This window comes from Gallinula chloropus, assembly GCF_964237585.1.
Source record: "Gallinula chloropus genome assembly, contig: HAP1_SCAFFOLD_735, whole genome shotgun sequence".
Classification (NCBI taxonomy): domain Eukaryota; kingdom Metazoa; phylum Chordata; class Aves; order Gruiformes; family Rallidae; genus Gallinula; species Gallinula chloropus.
Genome location: NW_028168321.1, coordinates 1 through 15,044, shown reverse-complemented (window position 1 = coordinate 15,044; position 15,044 = coordinate 1). Strand labels below are relative to the sequence as shown.

Genomic DNA, 15,044 nt, shown 5'->3' with positions numbered 1-15,044 from the left:
CCCATCCAAACCCGCCCTGACCCCCCCAAACTCCCTCCCCTCACTCTTAGACCCCCTCCCCACCCCCCCAAATCCCCTCTAAACCCCCCCCTGAGCCCCCCAAACCCCCTCCTCTCACCCTTAAACCCCCTCCCCACCCCCCAAATCCCCTCCAAACTCCCCCTGACCCCCCCAAACCCCCTCCCCTCACCCTTAGACCCCCTCCCCACCCCCCAAATCCCCTCCCCTCACCCTTAGACCCCCTCCCCACCCCCCCAAATCCCCTCCAAAACCCCCAAATCCCCTCCAAACCCCCGAAATCCCCCCCAACCCCTCCAAAACCCCTCGATTTTCCCTCCCCTGGTTTTAAACCCCCCCCTCTTTGGTTTTGGGGACCCCCCTCCCCAGGTTCGGTACCCCGACCGCATCACCCTGATCCGGGGGAACCACGAGAGCCGCCAGATCACCCCCCAAACCCCCCTAAACCCCCCCAAACCCCCTCAAAACCCCCCTTAACCCCCTCAAACCCCCTCCCCACCCCCCCAAATCCCCTCCCCTCACCCTTAGACCCCCTCCCCACCCCCCAAATCCCCTATAAACCCCCCCTGACCCCTCCCAAACCCCCTCCCCTCACCCTTAGACCCCCTTCCCACCCCCCCAAACCTCCTTCAAACTCCCCCTGACCCCCCCAAACCCCCTCCCCTCACCCTTAGACCCCCCCAAACTCCCCCCCAACCCCTTCTAAACCCCCCCTGACCCCCTCAAACCCCCTCCCCACCCACCAAACCCCCTCCCCTCACCTTTAGACCCCCTCCCCACCCCCCCAAACCTCCTCATCACCCCCCTAAACCCCCTCCCCTCACCCTTAAACCCCCTCCCCACCCCCCAAATCCCCTTCGAACCCCCCCAAATCCCCCCGAAAACCCCCCATTTCCCCCCTCCCCTGTTTCTAACCCCCCCTCTTTGGTTTTGGGGACCCCCCTCCCCCAGGTTCGGTACCCCGACCGCATCACCCTGATCCGGGGGAACCACGAGAGCCGCCAGATCACGCAGGTCTATGGGTTCTACGACGAGTGTCTGCGCAAGTACGGCTCCGTCACCGTCTGGCGCTACTGCACCGAGATCTTCGACTACCTCAGCCTCTCCGCCATCATCGACGGCAAGGTGACACCCCCACAGACCCCCACAGACCCCCCAGGACCCCCCAGAGCCCCTACATGTGTGTTATCACGTGTTATCCCGTGTTATCACACATCGTCTGCGTCCCCCGCGGGCTCTCGCCCTCCAGCCAGAGCTTGGATGGGACCCCCTGACCCCCCTAGACCCCCCTAACGCCCCCAGACCCCTCCCAGACCCCTCCCAGACCCCCCCAGACCCCCTACACGTGTGTTATCCCATGTTATCCCATGTTATCCCATGTTTATCCCGCATTATCTGTGTCCCCCGCGGGCTCTCGCCCTCCAACCAGACCTTGGATGGGACCCCCTGACCCCCCCAGACCCCCTTAGACCCCCCTTAGACCCCCCCAGACCCCCCCCAGACCCCCCACATGTGTGTTATCCCGTGTTATCCCATGTTATCCCATGTTATCTTGTGTTATCCCATGTTATCCCGTGTTATCCCGTGTTATCACACATCATCTGCGTCCCCCGCGGGCTCTCGCCCTCCAGCCAGAGCTTGGATGGGACCCCCAGACCCCCCTTGGCTCCCCTACACCCCCTTAGACCCCCTTAGACCCCCCCCAGACCCCCCCCAGACCCCCCACACGTGTGTTATCCCATGTTATCCCATGTTATCTTGTGTTATCCCGTGTTATCCCACGTCATCTGCGTCCCCCGCGGGCTCTCGCCCTCCAGCCAGAGCTTGGATGGGACCCCCTGACCCCCCCAGAACCCCCCTTAGACCCCCCCAGATCCCCCTATATCCCCCCCAGATCCCCCCCCCCCACGTGTGTTATCCCGTGTTATCCCATGTTACCCCATGTTATCCTGTGTTATCCCGTGTTATCCTGTGTTATCCCATGTTATCCCACGTTATCCCACATCATCTGCGTCCCCCGCGGGCTCTCGCCCTCCAGCCAGAGCTTGGATGGGACCCCCTGATACCCCCCTAGATCCCCTTAGATCCCCTTAGACACACCCCAAACACCCCCAGGATCCCCCCCAGAGACCCCCCAGAGCCCCCACACGTGTGTTATCCCGTGTTATCCCATGTTATCCCATGTTATCCCATGTTATCCTATGTTATCTCATGTTATCCCATGTTTATCCCACATCATTTGCGTCCCCTGCGGGCTCTCGCCCTCCAACCAGACCTTGGATGGGACCCCATGACCCCCCCAGACCCCTCCCAGACCCCCCTAGACAACCCCCAGACACCCCAGGATCCCCCGCAGAGACCCCCCAGAGCCCCCCAGACCCCCTACATGTGTGTTATCCCGTGTTATCCCATGTTATCCCATGTTATCCCACATCATCTGTGTCCCCTGCGGGCTCTCGCCCTCCAGCCAGAGCTTGGATGGGACCCCCTGATACCCCCTAGACCCACTTAGATCCCCTTAGACACACCCCAGACATCCCCAGGATCCCCCCCAGAGCCCCCCAGACCCCCTACATGTGTGTTATCACATGTTATCACGTGTTATCCCGTGTTATCACACATCGTCTGCGTCCCCGCGGGCTCTCGCCCTCCAGCCAGAGCTTGGATGGGACCCCCAGATTCCCCCTAGACCCACTTAGATCCCCTTAGACCCCCCCCAGACCCCCTACACGTGTGTTATCCCATGTTATCCCATGTTATCCCATGTTATCCCATGCTATCCCATGTTTATCCCACATCATCTGCGTCCCCCGCGGGCTCTTGCCCTCCAGCCAGACCTTGGATGGGACCCCCTGATCCCCCTAGACCCCCTTAGACCCCCCCAGACCCCCTTAGACCCCCCCCAGACCCCCCACACGTGTGTTATCCCGTGTTATCCCATGTTATCCCGTGTTATCCCGTGTTATCCCATGTTATCCCGTGTTATCCTGTGTTATCCCACGTCATCTGCGTCCCCCGCGGGCTCTTGGCCTCCAGCCAGAGCTTGGATGGGACCCCCAGACCCCCCTTGGCTCCCCTACACCCCCTTAGACCCCCTTAGACTCCCCCCAGAGCCCCCCAGACCCCCCACACGTGTGTTATCCCATGTTCTCCTATGTTATCCTGTGTTATCTCACATGTTCTGCATCCCTCGCGGGCTCTCGCTCTCCAGCCAGACGTTGGATGGGACCCCCTGATACCCCCCTAGACCCCCTTAGATCCCCTTAGACACACCCCAGACCTCCCCTAGACCCCCTTAGACCCCCCCCAGAGCCCCCCAGAACCCCCACACGTGTGTTATCCCATGTTCTCCTATGTTATCCTGTGTTATCCTGTGTTATCCCGTGTTATCCCACATGTTCTGCGTCCCTCACGGGCTCTCGCCCTCCAGCCAGACCTTGGATGGGACCCCCTGAAACCCCTTAGACCCCCTTAGATCCCCTTAGACAACCCCCAGACACCCCCAGGATCCCCCCCAGAGCCCCCCCAGAGCCCCTACACGTGTGTTATCACGTGTTATCCCGTGTTATCCTGTGTTATCCCGTGTTATCCCACATCATCTGCGTCCCCCGCGGGCTCTCGGCCTCCAGCCAGAGCTTGGATGGGACCCCCTGATACTCCCCTAGACCCCCTTAGATCCCCTTAGACCCCCCAGACACCCCCAGGATCCCCCCCAGAGCCCCCCAGACCCCCTACACGTGTGTTATCAGGTGTTATCCCATGTTATCCTGTGTTATCCCACATCATCTGTGTCCCCCGCGGGCTCTCGCCCTCCAGCCAGACCTTGGATGGGACCCCCTGACCCCCCTTGACTCCCCTACACCCCCTTAGACCCCCTTAGACTCCCCCCAGAGCCCCCCAGACCCCCTACACATGTGTTATCCCGTGTTATCCTGTGTTATCCTGTGTTATCCCATGTTATCCCACATGTTCTGCGTCCCTCGCGGGCTCTCGCTCTCCAGCCAGACGTTGGATGGGACCCTCTGATCCCCCCTAGACCCCCTTAGATCCCCTTAGACCCCCCCAGACACCCCCAGGATCCCCCCCAGAGCCCCCCAGAGCCCCTACACGTGTATTATCCCATGTTATCCCGTGTTATCCTGTGTTATCACACATCGTCTGCGTCCCCCGCGGGCTTTCGCCCTCCAGCCAGAGCTTGGATGGGACCCCCTGACCCCCCCAGATCCCCTCTAGACCTCCCCAGACCCTCCTAGACACCCCCAGACTCCTCCAAGACCCCCCTACACGTGTGTTATCCCATGTTATCCTGTGTTATCCCATGTTATCCCACATCATTTGTGTCTCCCACGGGCTCTCGCCCTCCAGCCAGAGCTTGGATGGGACCCCCTGATACCCCCAGACTCCCTTAGATGCCCTTAGACACCCCCCAGACACCCCCAGGATCCCCCCCAGAGTCCCCTGAGCCCCCCAGACCCCCTACACGTGTGTTATCACGTGTTATCCTATGTTATCCCATGTTATCCCACATCATCTGCGTCCCTTGCGGGCTCTCGCCCTCCAACCAGACCTTGGATGGGACCCCCTGACCCCCCCAGACCCCCTTAGACCCCCCCAGGACCCCCCAGAGCCCCTACACGTGTGTTATCCCGTGTTATCCCATGTTATCCTGTGTTATCCCACATCATCTGCATCCCCTGCGGGCTCTCGCCCTCCAGCCAGAGCTTGGATGGGACCCCCTGATAGCCCCCTAGACCTCCTTAGATCCCCTTAGACACACCCCAGACCTCCCCTAGACCCCCTTAGACCCCCCCCAGAGACCCCCAGACCCCCTACACGTGTGTTATCCCGTGTTATCCTGTGTTATCCCACATCATCTGCATCCCCCGCGGGCTCTCGCCCACCAGCCAGAGCTTGGATGGGACCCCCTGATCCCCCTAGACCCCTCCCAGACCCCCTTAGACCCCCCCCAGAGCCCCTCAGACCCCCCACACGTGTGTTATCCCGTGTTATCCTGTGTTATCTTGTGTTATCCTGTGTTATCCCACATTATCTGCGTCCCCCGCGGGCTCTCACCCTCCAGCCAGAGCTTGGATGGGACCCCCTGATACCCCCCTAGACCCACTTAGATCCCCTTAGACCCCCCAGACACCCCCAGGATCCCCCCCAGAGCCCCCCAGACCCCCTACACGTGTGTTATCCCGTGTTATCACGTGTTATCCTGTGTTATCCCACATTATCTGCATCCCCTGCGGGCTCTCGCCCTCCAGCCAGACCTTGGATGGGACCCCCTGACCCCCCTAGACCCCTCCCCAGACCATCCTAGACACCCCCCAGACACCCCCAGGATCCCCCCCAGAGACCCCCAGAGCCCCCCAGAGCCCCCACATGTGTGTTATCCCGTGTTATCCTATGTTATCCCATGTTATCCCACGTTATCCCACATCATTTGTGTCTCCCGCGGGCTCTCGCCCTCCAGCCAGACCTTGGATGGGACCCCCTGACCCCCCTTGACTCCTCTACACCCCCTTAGACCCCCTTAGACTCCTCCCAGAGCCCCCCAGACCCCCTACATGTGTGTTATCCCATGTTATCCCGTGTTATCCCATGTTATCCCGTGTTATCCCACGTCATCTGCGTCCCCCGCGGGCTCTCGCCCTCCAGCCAGAGCTTGGATGGGACCCCCTGATCCCCCCCAGACCCCCTTAGACCCCTCCCAGAGCCCCCCAGACCCCCCACACGTGTGTTATCCCATGTTATCCCATGTTATCCCATGTTATCCCATGTTATCCCATGTTCTCCCAGATCTTCTGCGTCCACGGCGGCCTCTCCCCGTCCATCCAGACCCTGGACCAGATCCGGACCATCGACAGGAAGCAGGAGGTGCCACACGATGGGCCCATGTGTGACCTGCTCTGGTCGGACCCTGAGGGTAGGGCCCGCTGCACACCTGTTAGTAGCCTGTTAGTAACCTGTTAGTAGCGTGTGAGCAGCATATTAGTGTCATATTAGGTCCCTGGGGGTCAGTCAGGGGGGGATCTGGTTGCTCCTCCTCATCCCTGACTCATCTCCCAGCTCATCATGATCCAGATACGCATGTTAGTAGCCTGTTAGTAACGTGTTAGTAGCATGTGAGCAACATATTAGTGTCATATTAAGGCCCTGTGGGTGGGTTAGGGGGGGATCTGGTTGCTCCCCTCGTCCCTGACTCATTTCCCAGCTCATCTTGTTGCTCAATGGTCCAGATACACGTGTTAGTAGCCTGCTAGTAACGTATTAGTAACATGTGAGCAACATATTAGTGCCATATTAGGTCCCTGGGAGTGGGTTGGGAGGGGATCTGGTTGTTCCCCCTCGTCCCTGACTCATTTCCCAGCTCATCTTGTTGCTCCATGGTCCAGATACACGTGTTAGTAGCCTGTTAGTAACGTATTAGTAACATGTGAGCAACATATTAGTGCCATATTAGGTCCCTGGGAGTGGGTTGGGAGGGGATCTTGTTGTTCCCCCTCATCCCTGACTCATCTCCCAGCTCATCTTGTTGCTCCATTGTCCGTACAGGCATGCTAGTACCGTGTTAGTAACATGTTAGTAACGTGTGAGCAACATATTAGTGTCATGTTAAGTCCCTGTGGGTGAGTTAGGGGGGGATCTGGTCGCTCCCCTTGACTCTGACTCATCCCCCAGCTCATCTTGTTGCTCAATGGTCCAGACACACGTGTTAGTAGCCTGTTACTAACCTGTTAGTAGCATGTGAGTAACATATTAGTGTCATATTAAGGCCCTGTGGGTGGGTTGGGGGATCTAAATCCCCCCCCCAGTGACCCAGAGGAGTCTGGGGGGGACCCCAAATCCCCTCCTAGTGACCCAGAGGGGTCTGAGGAGACCCCAAATCCCCCCCTAATGACCCAGAGGGGTCTGGGGGGGACCCCAAATCCCCCCCCAATGACCCAGAGGAGTCTGGGGGGACCCCAAAAGCCCCCCTAATGACCCAGAGGAGTCTGGGGGGGACCCCAAATCCCCTCCTAGTGACCCAGAAGAGTCTGGGGAGACCCCATAATCCCCCCTAATCACCCAGAGGGGTCTGGGGGGGACCCCAAATCCCCTCCTAGTGACCCAGAAGGGTGGGGGGGGACCCCAAATGCCCCCCTAATCACCCAGAAGGGTGTGGGGGGGACCCCCAATCCTCTCCTAATGACCTAGTAGGGACCTGGGGGACTCCAAATCCCCCCCTAATGACCCAGAGGGGTCTGGGGGGGACCCCAAATGCCCCCTCAATGACCCAGATTGGTCGGGAGGGACCCCAAATCCCCTCCTAGTGACCCGGAGTGGTCAGGGGGGGACCCCAAATCCCCTCCTAGTGACCCGGAAGGGTGTGGGGGGACCCTAAATCTCCCCTAAATGACTCAGAGGGGTCTGGGGAGACCCCAAATCCCTTCCTAGTGACCCAGAAGAGTCTGGGGGGACCCCAAATGCCCCCCTAATGACCCAGAGGAGTCTGGGGGGGACCCCATAATCCCCCCTAATCACCCAGAGGGGTCTGGGGGGGACCCCAAATCCTCCCCCAATGACCCAGAAGGGTGTGGGGGGGACCCCAAATCCCCCCTCAATGACCCAGAAGGGTGTGGGGGTGACCCCAAATCCCCCCCAATCCTCTAGAGGAGTCTGGGGGGGGGACCCCAAATCCCCTCTAATGACCCAGAAGGGTGTGGGGGGGACCCCAAATCCTCTCCTAATGACCTAGTAGGGACCTGGGGGACTCCAAATCCCCCCCTAACGACCCAGAGGGGTCTGGGGGGACCCCAAATCCCCCTCTAATGACCCAGAAGGGTGTGGGGGGACCCCTAATCACCCAGAGGGGTGTGGGGGGGACCCCAAATCCCCCACCAATGACCTAGAAGGGTGTGGGGGCGACCCCAAATCCCTCCCTAATCACCCAGAGGAATCTGGGGGGGACCCCAAATCCCCTCCTAGTGACCCGGAAGGGTGTGGGGGGACCCCAAATCCCCCCCTAATCACCCAGAGTGGTCGGGGGGGACCCCAAATCTCCCCCTAATGACCCAGAAGGGTGGGGGGGGGACCCCAAATCCCCTCCTAGTGACCCAGAAGAGTCTGGGGAGACCCCAAATCCCCCCTAATCACCCAGAGAGGTCTGGAGGAGACCCCAAATCCCCTCCTAGTGACCCAGAAGGGTGTGGGGAGACCCCTAATCACCCAGAGGAGTGTGTGGGGGACCCCAAATCCCCCCCTAATCACCCAGAGTGGTCGGGGGGGACCCCAAATCTCCCCCTAATGACCCGGAAGGGTGTGGGGGGACCCCAAATCCCCTCCTAGTGACCCAGAAGACTCTGGGGAGACCCCATAATCCCCCCTAATCACCCAGAGGAGTCTGGGGGGGACCCCAAATCCCCTCCTAGTGACCCAGAAGGGTGTGGGGGGGACCCCAAATCCCCCACCAATGACCCAGAGGGGTCTGGGGGGACCCCAAATCCCCCCCTAATGACCCAGAAGGGTGTGGGGGGACCCCAAATCCCCTCCTAGTGACCCAGAAGGGTGTGGGGGGACCCCAAATCCCCTCCTAGTGACCCAGAAGGGTGTGGGGGACCCCAAATCCCCTCCTAGTGACCCAGTGGGGTCTGGGGGGGACCCCAAATCCTCTCCTAATGACCTAGTAGGGACCTGGGGAACCCCAAATCCTCCCCTAATGACCCAGGGGGGTCTGGGGGGACCCCAAATCCCCCCTCAATGACCCAGAAGGGTGTGGGGGGGACCCCAAATCCCCTCCTAGTGACCCGGAAGGGTGTGGGGAGACCCCTAATCACCCAGAAGAGTCTGGGGGGACCCCAAATGCCCCCCTAATGATCCTGAGGAGTCTGGGGGAACCCCAAATCCTCTCCCAAAGATCCAGAGGAGTCTGGGGGGGACCCCAAATCCCCTCCCAATGACCCGGAAGGGTCAGGGGGGACCCCAAATCCCCCCTCAATGACCCGGTGGGATCTGGGGAGACCCCATATGCCCCAGAGTGGTCACGGGGGGACCCCAAATCCTCTCCCAATGACTCAGAGTGGTCAGGGTGGGACCCCAAATCCCCTCTTAGTGACCCAGAGGGGTGTGGGGAGACCCCCAATCCCCCTCTAATGACCCAGAAGGGTGTGGGGAGACCCCTAATCACCCAGAAGGGTGTGTGTGGGACCCCAAATCCCATATATGTGTCTCTGTGTCCTCCTCCCAGACACCACAGGCTGGGGGGTGTCCCCCCGGGGGGCCGGGTACCTGTTTGGCAGCGACGTGGTGGCGCAGTTCAACGCCTCCAACGACATCGACATGATCTGCCGGGCCCACCAGCTGGTGATGGAGGGGTACAAGTGGCACTTCAACGAGACTGTCCTCACCGTCTGGTCCGCCCCCAACTACTGCTACAGGTCAGGAAAGGGACAACATGCTAAGAACATGCTAAGAACATGCTAAGGAACATGGGAAATGGGGCTTACGGGGGGTGTTGGAGGGGGTTTTGGGGGGTAAAATGGTCTCTGGGTGGGTGTTTGTAGGGTGTGGGGGTCCTCCAAGTAGTGCTACAGGTCAGGAAGGGACCACATGCTAAGGACATGCTAAGAACATGCTAAGGGACGTGGGAAATGGGGCTTACGAGGGGTGTTGGAGGGGGTTTTTTGGGGGGAAATGGTCCCTGGGGGGTGGTTTTGGGGGGTGGGGGTGTCCCCCGGTCACTGCTATAGGTTAGGGGCATCAACATGGTAAGGACATGCTAAGAACATGCTAAGGAACATGGGAAATGGGGCTTACGGGGGGTGTTGGAGGGTTTTTTTTGGGGGGAAATGGTCCCTGGGGGGTGGTTGTAAGGGGTGGGGGTGTCCCCTGGCTACTGCTATAGGTTAGGGGCATCAACATGGTAAGGACATGCTAAGAACATGCTAAGGGAGGTGGGAAATGGGGCTTACGGGGGGTGTTGGAGGGGGTTTGGGGGGGTAAAATGGTCCCTGGGTGGGTGTTTGTAGGGTGTGGGGGTCCTCCAAGTAGTGATACATGTCAGGAAGGGACCACATGCTAAGAACATGCTAAGAACATGCTAAGGAACGTGGGAAATGGGGCTTATGGGGGGTGTTGGAGGGGGTTTTTGGGGGGGAAATGGTTCCTGGGGGGTGGTTTTGGGTGCTGGGGGTGTCCCCTGGTCACTGCTATAGGTTAGGGGCATCAACATGCTAAGGACATGCTAAGAACATGCTAAGGAACGTGGGAAATGGGGCTTACGGGGGGTGTTGGAAGGGGTTTTGGGGGGTAAAATGGTCTCTGGGTGGGTGTTTGTAGGGTGTGGCGGTCCTCCAAGTAGTGCTACAGGTCAGGAGGGGCCAACATGGTAAGAACATGCTAAGGACATGCTAAGGGACGTGGGAAATGGGGCTTACGGGGGGTGTTGGAGGGGGTTTTTTGGGGGGAAATGGTTCCTGGGGGGTGGTTTTGGGGGGTGGGGGTGTCCCCTGGTTACTACTATAGGTTAGGGGCATCAACATGCTAAGGACATACTAAGAACATGCTAAGGAACATGGGAAATGGGGCTTACGGGGGGTGTTGGAGGGGTTTTTTTGGGGGGAAATGGTCCCTGGGGGGTGGTTTTGGGGGGTGGGGGTGTCCCCCGGCTACTGCTCTACATCAGGAGGGCCGACATGCTAAGGACATGCTAAGAACATGCTAAGGAACATGGGAAATGGGGCTTACGGGGGGTGTTGGAGGGGGTTTTGGGGGGTAAAATGGTCTCTGGGTGGGTGTTTGTAGGATGTAGGGGTCCTCCAAGTAGTGATACATGTCAGGAAGGGACCACATGCTAAGAACATGCTAAGAACATGCTAAGGGAGGTGGGAAACGGGGCTTACGGGGGTGTTGGAGGGGGTTTTTTGGGGGGAAATGGTTCCTGGGGGGTGGTTTTGGGGGGTGGGGGTGTCCCCTGGTTACTACTATAGGTTAGGGGCATCAACATGCTAAGGACATGCTAAGAACATGCTAAGGAACATGGGAAATGGGGCTTACGGGGGGTGTTGGAGGGGTTTTTTGGGGGGAAATGGTCCTTGGGGGATGGTTTAGGGTGCTGGGGGTGTCTCCCGGTCACTGCTATAGGTTAGGGGCATCAACATGCTAAGGACATGCTAAGAACATGGTAAGGGAGGCGGGAAATGGGGCTTACGGGGGGTGTTGGAGGGGGTTTTGGGGGGTAAAATGGTCCCTGGGTGGGTGTTTGTAGGATGTAGGGGTCCTCCAAGTAGTGATACATGTCAGGAAGGGACCACATGCTAAGGACATGCTAAGGACATGCTAAGGAACGTGGGAAATGGGGCTTACGGGGGGTGTTGGAAGGGGTTTTGGGGGGTAAAATGGTCTCTGGGTGGGTGTTTGTAGGATGTAGGGGTCCTCCAAGTAGTGCTACAGGTCAGGAAGGGACCACATGCTAAGAACATGCTAAGAACATGCTAAGGGAGGTGGGAAATGGGGCTTACAGGGGGTGTTGGAGGGGGTTTTGGGGGGTAAAATGGTCTCTGGGTGGGTGTTTGTAGGGTGTGGGGGTCCTCCAAGTAGTGCTACAGGTCAGGAAGGGACCACATGCTAAGAACATGCTAAGAACATGGTAAGGGAGGTGGGAAATGGGGCTTACGGGGGGTGTTGGAGGGGGTTTTTGGGGGTGAAATGGTCCCTGGGGGGTGGTTTAGGGTGCTGGGGGTGTCCCCCGGTCACTGCTATAGGTTAGGGGCATCAACATGCTAAGGACATGCTAAGAACATGCTAAGGGAGGTGGAAATGGGGCTTACGGGGGTGTTGGAGGGGTTTTTGGGGGGTAAAATGGTTCCTGGGGGGTGGTTTTGGGGGGTGGGGTGTCCCCCGGTCACTGCTATAGGTTAGGGGCATCAACATGCTAAGGACATGCTAAGAACATGCTAAGGGAGGTGGGAAATGGGGCTTACGGGGGGTGTTGGAGGGGGTTTGGGGGGTAAAATGGTCTCTGGGTGGGTGTTTGTAGGATGTAGGGGTCCTCCAAGTAGTGATACATGTCAGGAAGGGACCACATGCTAAGAACATGCTAAGAACATGCTAAGGGACGTGGGAAATGGGGCTTACGGGGGGTGTTGGAGGGGGTTTTGGGGGTAAAATGGTCCCTGGGGGGTGGTTTTGGGGGGTGGGGGTGTCCCCCGGCTACTGCTCTACATCAGGAGGGCCGACATGCTAAGGACATGCTAAGAACATGCTAAGGGAGGTGGGAAACGGGGCTTACGGGGGGTGTTGGAGGGGGTTTTGGGGGGGAAATGGTCCCTGGGTGGGTGTTGGTAAGGTGTGGGGGTCCTCCAAGTAGTGCTACAGGTCAGGAGGGGCCAACATGCTAAGGACATGCTAAGAACATGCTAAGGGAGGTGGGAAATGGGGCTTACGGGGGGTGTTGGAGGGGGTTTTGCGGGGGGAAATGGTCCCTGGGGGGTGGTTTTGGGGGGTGGGGGTGTCCCCTGGTTACTACTATAGGTAAGGGGCATCAACATGGTAAGAACATGCTAAGAACATGCTAAGGGACATGGGAAACGGGGCTTATGGGGGTGTTGGAGGGGGTTTTGGGGGGGAAATGGTCCCTGGGGGGTGGTTTTGGGTGCTGGGGGTGTCCCCCGGTCACTGCTATAGGTTAGGGGCATCAACATGCTAAGGACATGCTAAGAACATGCTAAGGGATGTGGGAAATGGGGCTTACGGGGGGTGTTGGAGGGGGTTTTTTGGGGGAAATGGTCCCTTGGGGGTGGGTTAGGGGGGTTGGGTGCCCCCCAGCTACACGAACACGCTAAGAACACACTAAGAACCTGCAAAGAACATACTAAGAACATGCTAAGAACACAGTAAGCTGGGAAACCCAGTGGTATTGGAGGGTGTTTTGGGGTGAAATGGTCCCTGGGGGGTGGTTTTGGGGGGTTGGGCGCCCCCAGCTACACGAACATGCTAAGAACATGCTAAGAACACACTAAGCTGGGAAACCCAGTGGTATTGGGGGTGGGTTTGGGGGTGAAATAGTCCCAGGGGGGTGGTTTTGGGGGGGTGGGCGCCCCAGCAATACAAACACGCTAAGAACACGCTAAGAACACGCTAAGAACACGCTAAGAACATGCAAAGAACATACTAAGAACACACTAAGTGGGGAAAAATCACGGTATAAGGGGGTGAAATGGCCCCTGGGGGTGGTATTGAGGGGTGGGTGCCCCCCAGCTACACAAACATGCTAAGAACACGCTAAGGACACGCTAAGGACACGCTAAGGACCCCCGGGGTGCCTCCCCCAGGTGCGGGAACGTGGCGGCCATCTTGGAGCTGGACGAGCACCTGCAGAAGGAGTTCATCATCTTCGAGGCGGCGCCGCAGGAGACGCGGGGGATCCCCTCCAAGAAGCCCGTGGCCGACTACTTCCTGTGACGTCACTTCCTCTTCCCCCTCCCCTCCCCCTCCCCCCACCCACCCTTCCCCCTTCCCCACCCCCAAAGTGGCCTTGGATCGTCCCCTCCCCCCACCCACCCCCCTAAACTCCCCTCCCCCCCCCCCTTTGGCTCCTCAGAGGGGGGGTGGGGGCTGCCCCACCCACCCCTCCCCCACCCTCAGGGGTGGCCCCTCCCCCACCCCCCACCCCCCACACACGTATTTTGGGGGTTTTTGGGGGGTTTTTGGGTGTTTTTTTGCTCCTTTTTAGATAAAAAACTGGTGGAAAGAGGCCCAGAGTGGTGGGGGAGGGGTGGGGAGGGGTGGGGGGAGGGGTGGGAGGGTGGGGGAGGGGCTCTAAAGGGGTGGGGGAGGGGTGGGGGGAGGGGGAGAAGCAATATGGCCGCCCCCTGGTGGAGTCCAAGATGGCCGCCCCCGCATGAGCTTCTGGGCTGAGCCAAGATGGCCGCCCCCAGAGTCATCCAATATGGCGCCTCCCAGGAGAGTCTGGGGAGGCCCAACATGGCCGCCCTCCCAGAAGGCTCTGGGGCATCCAATATGGCCGCCCCCATTGGCGTCATCCAAGATGGCCGCCCCCATGACATCATCCAACATGGCCGCCCTCCCATGAGCCCCTGGGGCGAACCAAGATGGCCGCCCCCCTGACGTCATCCAAGATGGCGGCGCCTCCCCCTCCCTTCCCCTCCCCCCACGCGCACATCCCGCGGGCTGCCCAACTCTCGCGAGATCTCTCCCCCCCACTCCCTCCTTCCCTATTGCCCCAGCCCTTGGGTCCAACTCTCGCGATACCTCCCCCGCCCCCTATAGCCACATCCCTCGGGCTCCCAACTCTCGCGAGACTTCCCCTCAGCTCCTCCCTCTGACTCCCAAATCTCGCGAGATTGACCCTGTCCATTCACCCCATCCAGCCGGCTCCCAACTCTCGCGAGACCTCCCTTCGCCCCTCCCTCTGACTCCCAAATCTCGCGAGAATTCCCCTTAGCCCCTCCTTCTAAGTCCCAATTCTCGCGAGATTTCCCCTGTCCCTTTACCCTCCCATCCCTCCCGTTCCCAACTCTCGCGAGACTTCCCCATAGCCCCTCCCGCTGACTCCCAAATCTCGCGAGATTCCCTCTGTCCTTCACCCCCCATCCCGCCGGCTCCCAACTCTCGCGAGAATTCTCCTTATCCCCTCCCTCTGACTCCCAAATCTCGCGAGATTCCTCCTGTCCCTTCACCCCATCCCGCCGGCTCCCAACTCTCGCGAGACCTCCCTTCGCCCCTCCCTCTGACTCCCAATTCTCGCGAGATTCCCCCTGTCCCTTTACCCTCCCATCCCTCCAGCTCCCAACTCTCGCGAGACCTCTCCTTAGCCCCTCCCACCGCCTCTCAACTCACGCGAGACTTCCCCTTCGCCCCCCTTTCGACTCCCAACTCTCGCGAGATTCCTCCTCTCCACCCCCTATCCCGCCCTTTCCCAACTCTCGCGAGACCTCCCCCCATAGCCCCACCTGCCGCTCTCCCAACTCTCGCGAGACTTCCCCCTCCTTTCCCTCCCTCCCGCCTTTTCCCTCCCCCTTCCC

The 15,044-nt window shown here is 59.6% G+C and overlaps 1 protein-coding gene across 1 annotated transcript; it reads left to right on the top strand.

Annotated features, from left to right (window-relative positions):
- Window positions 1–969: 969 nt before the first annotated feature.
- Window positions 970–13,753, top strand: PPP4C (protein phosphatase 4 catalytic subunit; the record flags this gene model as incomplete). Its single annotated transcript, XM_084280759.1, has 4 exons — window positions 970–1,143; window positions 5,821–5,947; window positions 9,248–9,437; window positions 13,332–13,753. Coding segments are annotated over 4 exons (621 nt in total), but the record flags the coding sequence as incomplete, so codon positions are not given.
- Between the last annotated feature and the right edge of the window lie 1,291 nt (window positions 13,754–15,044).